General features: G+C 34.0%; 2 protein-coding genes across 3 annotated transcripts; both read left to right on the top strand.

Moving 5' to 3' along the window:
* Positions 1-419: 419 nt before the first annotated feature.
* On the top strand, positions 420-2,726 carry LOC143340813 (damage-control phosphatase ARMT1). 2 transcript variants are annotated; one of them, XM_076763129.1, is made up of 6 exons: positions 420-756; positions 921-1,026; positions 1,140-1,387; positions 1,469-1,654; positions 1,724-2,123; positions 2,203-2,726. In XM_076763129.1, the coding sequence occupies exons 1-6, from the start codon at positions 668-670 to the stop codon at positions 2,557-2,559; spliced, it is 1,386 nt and encodes a 461-aa protein (XP_076619244.1). In that variant the 5' UTR covers positions 420-667; the 3' UTR covers positions 2,560-2,726. The 2 variants fall into 2 exon arrangements, with proteins under 2 accessions (XP_076619244.1, XP_076619245.1); XM_076763130.1 differs by lacking the exon at positions 420-756 and having other exon boundaries at positions 940-1,063.
* A 1,508-nt stretch (positions 2,727-4,234) lies between these two features.
* LOC143341049 (protein claret segregational-like) lies at positions 4,235-8,175 on the top strand. Its single transcript, XM_076763576.1, has 5 exons — positions 4,235-4,404; positions 4,738-5,747; positions 5,826-6,123; positions 6,472-6,746; positions 6,852-8,175. Exons 2-5 carry the CDS (start codon positions 4,738-4,740, stop codon positions 7,270-7,272), a joined length of 2,004 nt encoding a protein of 667 aa, XP_076619691.1. The 5' UTR covers positions 4,235-4,404; the 3' UTR covers positions 7,273-8,175.
* The last annotated feature ends 234 nt before the right edge of the window (positions 8,176-8,409 follow it).

Genomic DNA, 8,409 nt, shown 5'->3' with positions numbered 1-8,409 from the left:
ACAGTTACTCCTTACTGGTGTTACAATATTCTTTTCTATTTACAATGTTTAAAGTATTAAAATTTAAATTACTACCTTTCCTATACTTTCTTTTCCATCTAATCCATAGGACCCCTAAAATTTATTTAACGAGAACTTATACAAAGTACTGCTTAAAATTTGTGATTTGTTTAAATTTCATGCATGCCTGACCACATACATGCCCTTTTTACTTCGCCACGATAATTTCAGTATTTGTTAGTATAGTATATATTTAATTTATTTTTTATCTCTCAAATGTAACCCATAATACTATCATCTTTTGGGCGACAGTTTCACGCGCTTTACGTACGTAAATTGTATGCATATGCCACAATTTAAATACTTAACAGCTGATAGATCATACACGCACGCGCATCACACGTGATTACAATCAGTAAACACCCCATTCACTATTTGCTCGCCGTAGTCGTGCTTACATGGAATATTCCAAAAAATAAACGATACTATTATCAGGTTTAACAGAAAAACAGCGTACAGCAAATAGTAGAATCTCCATTCTGTTACATAAGCTAAACCAAAAGCGAATATAAACCATTATCTATTCGTTTCAAGTTTAATTGCATATGTACGGTTGATTGCGATCTACTATTATCTAGTCATAGTAACGAATATAGATAGTGAAACCATGTCCGAAAAATCAGATTTGGTAGACATTCTTGGCCTTCAGGATATACAAACACCTTTCGGGGTGCATTTGTCAGGAATCTATAAACGGTAAATAGTTCTTATTATCTGTATTTAACCTAGAAATTACAAACAAAGTACGTGACAAGTATATTTATTACATACAATAACATAACTAAAAGTCATTGTGAAATGTCAATATTTAAATTTGTTATACTTTACCACCATTTCTGAAACTAATTGTCTTTTTATAGGAGTTTTGCTTATATAACTCTCAAAGACAGATTACCAATAATTTTAACTAAAATAATTGATACCATCAGTCGTGATAAGGAAAACATTGCACAAAAATATGGGGAGGTACAGTGCACGCTTCAAGACATATTTTGTATCCCAAGTAATCGTTTCTTTAATAATATAGAATTTGGATCAAAATATGTTCGCCTGATATCTGAAATTTTTAAATTCTTTAGAATGCCACGGAAGAAATTAAGCAATTGGTAGGATTTATTAGTAAATTAAAAAATGAAATAGTTACAAACAAAACTTTAAAGCCCATACAATTGTTACCTAATGTAACAGGTAATGATGCTGAAGAATGGAATAAATATTTAATGAAAAGGACTGACATAGAAGGTGGTACACCGACATGGTTTAATACAGAGTGGTTATACTGTGAATGTTATATGTATCGGGTACTTGCACAAGAAATTGCTCTCAAGTATGTTCTAGAAACCATTTAACAAACAGTAATAAGCAAGTATATATTAAATTATTCAGATATAAATTGTTTTATTTTTAGGAAGTATATGTACAACTATGATCCTTTTAGACAACAGAAACAAAGTGCATTTACTAATTCATTGAGTAGCATAAATGCGCTTTGTACTTATACAATGAAACTTGTACAAAGAGCAGAGTCTTTATCAGAAGTTGAAACTAAAGAAGAGCTTCTTAAGTTTCTTCAACTAAATCTTTGGGGCAATAAGTATGTTTAATTTTTCATATTTCTCCGAATAATTTTATTAACAAAGTAACCAGGTTATATTTTATATAGATGTGACTTGTCGCTAAGTGCAGGCGCAGAAGTTAGCACAACTAGTAACCCTATAGAAATTTTACAGTCAGTACGTAAAGATATTCTTGTAGATCAATCAGAATTTGTGTGGAATTTCCTAAGAAAAAAAGAAAGCAATACAAATATCATAGACATGGTATTTGACAATGCAGGATATGAATTATTCACAGATTTATGTCTAGCAGTATTTCTGATTGCTTGTAAACTAGCTGGTAAAATAAGATTTTATGTAAAACTTTATCCGTGGTATGTCAGTGATACCACGAAAAATGATTTCTATTGGACTCTAGATTATATGAACAATTCACCAAATAAAGACCTACAAGAATTAGCTAAACTGGCTAGCACTCATTTAAAAAATAATACGTGGATCGTTGAGGTAGAACATATTCCATTTTACGTAATTTTAGTAAAATAATTATAATGTAATATTAATTTTCTAACTACATATTATTTAGGAAGAATCCTACTGGACTGGACCTTATGATTTTGCAGCTATGAAAGAGCATGACAAAGTGTTATATGCAAAACTATCAGAAGCTAAATTAGCAATATTTAAAGGCGATTTAAACTATAGAAAATTAGTAGGCGATATAAATTGGGAACATACAACAGAATTTAGTCAAGCATTGAGAGGTTTTCAACCAACACACATTCTTAGTCTGAGAACAACAAAATCAGATGTTTGTGTTGGTTTACCATCTGGTATGGGGGAGGAACTATTTAAGAAAGATGAAAATTGGATGTGCACTGGACAATATGGACTTATTCAAACGACTTTGGCTGGAACGTGCCAATGTTCCAATATATGTTAAAATACCAAAACAACAAATAATGAAAAAAACTGGAATACAAAAATACTTCTATGTGTTATTTGATGTACTTTGTACGCGTCTATTTGCTCCTTGTATTATATTTCAACTTTTATGTATTCAATATATATAGTTGATTGTACATACATATATGGCGTAGCAATTGATAATTATGTTATTTTTATAATTCAGTTGTTACAATAGTTCGTGTACCTCCAACTATAGCAGGGGTGATGCACTGACTGCTCGCGTGCCAGTTGTGACTAGTGTGGCCTGCTCCGTTCAATCAGCTCGGGTTTTCCGCTCTTTTATGTTGCCAGATACGGAATCGTGACTTAGTCTCTAAAGTCTTCAAATATTTGCCGCACCTGGCAAATTTCGTTGTAAACTTATCAAGCGCTAAGTCCGAATTGACCAGCGAAGAGTTATATTATTCCGCGGGTGGTACGGTCTTCGAGGCCAACGTCGGCCGACTGACAACGACCATCACCAACTCGTCCGTCTTAAGTCGGAGTCCCATTTTTTCCTCAGCAAAATTAACACGGCCTTCGACTTAGGCAGGAAACCCCAATCACCCTCGTCCAAAGTGACCTGGGACTCTTCCTCCACCACGTTCTGGTGTGAGAGAGGAGTTTTCCCGCCCAAACGGGGCAGGAAAATAGATCCTCCTTCCCCAAGTCGATGACCAATCGATCGATGAGAAAAGTCAACGTGAAAATCAGTTGACTCCCTTAAAATTACGTGTCGAGGGGGGGGGGGGGGGGGCTGAGGAGAAAACGGGCTCCGAAAACATTGAACACTCTTCGTTCAATCGCCAAGTCAAACGTTTCGTAAAAGACTTCGTAAAATCGTTAACACAACGTATCATTGAAAACCACAACTTCCGACAATAGACAAACGCGACATCCTTCGCGACTTAAATTGAACTAGTCACTCAATATTAATTTGGCGAGTGACGACTAAGGAACACACGCACTATGACGGTTACTGGCCCTTACAACCCCAGGAGAATTTAAAAGATAATTCGCGCGGTTAACTTCGCTAATACCCGACGCGACGGTACGTTTCGGTGCGTTTATGTATATATTCGGCCATAGAAATATATTTTACTAAACTTTGCATTACTGAGAAATCGTGTTTATAATAAACTTCAAACATAACCGGTCTAACAGGGATCGGTATTGGTTGCCTTTTCACAACGCGTTGAACAATTGATTGCATTTTATAAAAGTCGCTCTCATTGGCTACATTCGACCAATTTAAATTCAAATAACGCTGCAACCTGTTGTGGCTCTGTTGTCAGATGAACTGAATTTTTCGCACATGCGTAATCAGGGGATAACGGAAACAGTAACGTGTCTGGATCGCGATTTAAAATGTCTTATTTCTTTAAAGCGTTCTCAACAAAATAAGAATTTTCTAGTCCACATATTGTATAATTTAATGTGACTAGATTTAAAAAAAACCGCAGTTCGGTTCAGATAATCGACTCAGAGCTTTGGTCGTACCGCTATATTATTTATAAAAAAGTTTTTAATAATTTTGTAAAAGGAAAAGGGAGCCATACGGCACTCAGTCTCACACGATTTGCCTACTTTACTGATGCCCTCTATAATGCGCAAGCGCGAAGAAACTGTCTGTTTGGTGATATGGCAACACAGTCAGTGTGCGACTTTTAACCGTCGTTTGATTACTACTAAAGAAGATGAGTGTTTCCTTTTCTTTAAAATAGTATAAAAGTTTTATTCTTATGAAAGCATTAGGTAACTTAATGATAAACAATTGTAATTCGTAGACGGTCGGTGTAGGTGACTACAAGGAATTTGTTTGTTTATTATAATCGAAGAGGTTTGTTTTATTAGATTGCTGTCACTGTCGTTCGTATACACATTTCTGTTCACGAACAACACACATTTTGAAGTTTTGTAGAGATCGATTATAAGTAAACAAAATCTTTAGTTGTAATTGACGAGTTTTACTTAGAGTTTATATCTGATCATTGAACCAAATATTTTGAAGATAGTCAATGATTTCCAAGTGCATGCACAGTAGAAGAGGAATGGGTGTTCATTTGATTAAAAAAATGTATCGATTGACGTGTGTGTTGTTGGTTTGATTAATCATTTTAGAAATACGCGATTCGCGTTAATATTCATCAATCTATATAAACGTATTTCACAGATGGAATCGCGTATACCAAAACCAAAAATTGTTTTAACAAATTCACTTAATAGTGCGACAGATTTTAGCATGAAAATGAATACACGGGAAGCGTTAAAAGATCAAAATAATCTGCACTTAACGAGTACAAGCAACCTGTCTGAAGTTGTAAAAAAAGCAGAAAGCATATTAAACCTTAATTCAAAAAGTACAAAAGAAAATAAACCTTTGCCAAAGCATAACGTAAGGAGATCGAAAACATTGTCGTCAATTAACACCAAAGCCATAAAGAGGCCAGCTAGAAATGCTAATGTACGTATGGAAGTTAAAAAGGCATTTATTAAGCCTGCTGTTAAATCGATGATTGTACAACAAAATGCTGCTACATCAACAAGCAATAATATCTGTAGAACTACTCAAATTTCAACAGTTAAAAAAATCCAAAATACTGGTGCAGTTAAGCTTTGCAAGTGGGACTTGAAAGGTCGTTTGGCTCACACAACCAATGAGTTACTTGATCTGCGACAAAAGTATAAAGAAACTGAATTAAAATTGAACGATCTTCAGAATCTGGCAAATACTTCAGAAGCAAATGCAAATTTGTACAAATCAACTGCATTTGAGTATGAAAATTTAAATAAAGAGTTAAGCAATGAACTCGAAGAACTGAAAACGAAGATGGCCATCGTACAAAAACAACGAGAGGATTTAAGCAAACGTTTAAAAGAAACAGAAGAATCATTTGAAATTGTTTCTAAATCGTTAAAGGAATTTAAAGAAAAATGTTTTTCCCAAGAAGCGCTTCTACTGAAACATACGTCCGAAGTAAAAAATTTACAAACAGATCTGGAAATACAAAAGAAAAATAACAAAGAATTGAATACGACAAAAAATGAATTACAATCTCTAATTCATACAATGGACATGGATCGTAGAGTTTTACATAATGCATTGCAAGAACTAAAGGGAAACATTCGTGTATTCTGCAGAGTACGTCCTAGAACTCCGTGCGAACTCAAGAAAGGAAAAAGGTATGTATCGTATATCTAAGCAGTATAGAAATCGGCCGATACAAAAAATTTTCAAACGATCATTTGCACTGTTCGCAGAACATGCATTATGAACTTCGTAGATGAGTGCACTATTGAGGTGGGTAAGATGAATGAATCCGATACGATTAGTTGTAGCGGAAAGATTAGAGCAACGCGGCAAGAATTCTCCTTTGATAAAGTTTTTCCACCCGATACTAGTCAACAAGATATCTTTGAGGAGTTAGCTCTCTTGGTTCAATCTGCTTTAGAAGGATATAATGTTTGTGTATTTGCGTATGGTCAAACTGGTTCTGGTAAAACGTATACGATGGAAGGTTTGCCTGGTATTGATACAGAGGGCATGATACCTAGAACAGTATGTACCACTTTGTTTAGTAGAATTTCTGGAAGAGGTAATGTACAGTCGTGCCCACATAAGTGACCAAGCTCGGGACCGGCCGCGGTCATTTATATGGGTATGGTTACTTCTCAAAATTTAACGGAGATAAGAAAAGAGGATAAGTGCGAGTGAAATACAATTAGCTGGCACCCGAAACCATATATACAATGTATCGATAACGACCAGCGTCAAGTTACACTCGACACGCTCGATGTTTGAAGCCGCTTGGCTTCTAAGAATTGGTGGGGATAACCACGGTCACTTATGTGGGCACTATGTATTTTATTAGTTTAAAAAAATTTTTTTTTTCACTTGCTTGATTAGGTACGGCACATATTTAAAGAAATGATGCAGTATGAATTACTTGGGTGGGAGTTCCAAATAAAAGCCAGTTTCCTTGAGATTTATAATGAGCATATTGTTGATTTACTTGATTCTCAAGCGAAAACACATGAAATCCGAATGACCGACAGTAAAGGACAAGATTTGTATGTCAGCAACCTACAAGTACAGGAAATACATAGTCCCGAAGAATTGCACCAGTATCTTTTAATCGCGCAACATAACAGAGCAGTTGCAGCTACTCAATCGAACGAACGGTAAATTTATATCCTTTACTTTTACTATTTATGTAAAAGTAATCGATAAATTTATGAGCGACAATGGAGTATCCAAATTATGTAAGTGAGATTATATTTTTCTAGATCATCGAGATCACATTCGGTGGCGAGAATAAAACTTATCGGAACACATAAGACGAAAAATGAAGTTTCGATAGGAAACCTAAATTTAGTAGACTTGGCGGGTTCTGAAAGATTGAAAAGCGAGGAATCGGTACGAACGGCTGAAACAAAAAATATTAACAAATCACTGGCGAATTTAAGTAACGTTATTCTAGCTCTTCTGAAAAAACAAGAACATATACCTTACAGAAATTCAAAACTTACTCATTTGTTAATGCCGTCTTTGGGTGGTAATTCGAAAACTTTAATGTTACTAAATATTTCACCTTTAGACGAATGTTACAATGAAACATTAAATTCGTTAAGATTTGGTAACAACGTGAATAGTTGTAAAACAGGTAATGTAAAGCGATCACGAATGGTTTTACAACAAAGTATGTAATAAATTCTCGTTCAACAGTAGCTTATCGTAATACTTTTCTCATTTTCATTAGATAGCGTTTAAAATCCTTTTAATTTGGAATAATCAAAATTTTATGAAACCTATGTTTTCAATGTGTAATTCTTTTCGAAAATTTTACAAAATATGTATAAATAGTATAATATAAAATGAATTCTTAATAACGATATTCTGAAATTAGTGAATGCATTTTTTCATTCTTATCAAAGTATCATTAGATGTATAACTTTTGTTTTTCTAGCTAGACTTTTTAAATCAATCTTTAGGAATAAAGTGTACTATTTTTATCTTGTACACATTTTCACAAATTTTCACGTGGAAAATATTTTCATAAATCATTATTTATAACGGTCATCTCGCCCGGGCTCCACACCTGGCCTTTCCTCGGCTGGTGGGATGAGCATGACGTTTTCGTGTTCCTCGCTCCGCCGCCTTCTTCTGCAGCATCATTTGCTCGCAGAAGAAGGCTATCACGCGTCACGACCACTAGTCGGCGAAAGTGTTTGCGACCATGATCGCCAACGAGAGATCCCATACCACTATCGTCACAGACATCGTGTCCCGGTCCTCTCCGAAAATGAATCTAACGGAATATTTCCGAGATATTTTTTATAAATTTCTACAAATATGCATTTTTTATCTTTATATGTTATACATGTGATACACTTAGAAACAGAATTTTCGTATTGTAAATTATTCTCCTGAATGAGATGGTTTAACTGTAAATATAATAGTGTAAAAGGTTACACACAAATGTAAAATAAACTTCGACAGATACTTCTCTAAAAACCTAAACTTCCTTTATTTAAACCATAACTTATTAACTATCACATAAATATATCTCGGTTTAAATATTACCTGTTTTACGTACAGTATGGTAATGATAAAAATATCGTTCTTATCATGTCCAGCATATGATTAATATGCAAAGAAAATGAATTAAAATAAATAGATGTATTTTTCTTTTTTATATATCCATTTTTTCACAATATTATTAAAAATTAATACAAATTTTTTAATTATAACCATCACAATTAATACTTTTAGGAGGTTATGACTTTTAATTTATATTTTAATATGTCTAATTTTCGTATACTTCAAATTATATGTTTTTAACAA

The sequence above is a fragment of the Colletes latitarsis genome, chromosome 4 (genome assembly GCF_051014445.1).
Source record: "Colletes latitarsis isolate SP2378_abdomen chromosome 4, iyColLati1, whole genome shotgun sequence".
Classification (NCBI taxonomy): Eukaryota; Metazoa; Arthropoda; class Insecta; order Hymenoptera; family Colletidae; genus Colletes; species Colletes latitarsis.
The sequence above is the reverse complement of the archived record's forward strand: the minus strand, read 5'-3'. Positions and strand labels throughout refer to the sequence as shown.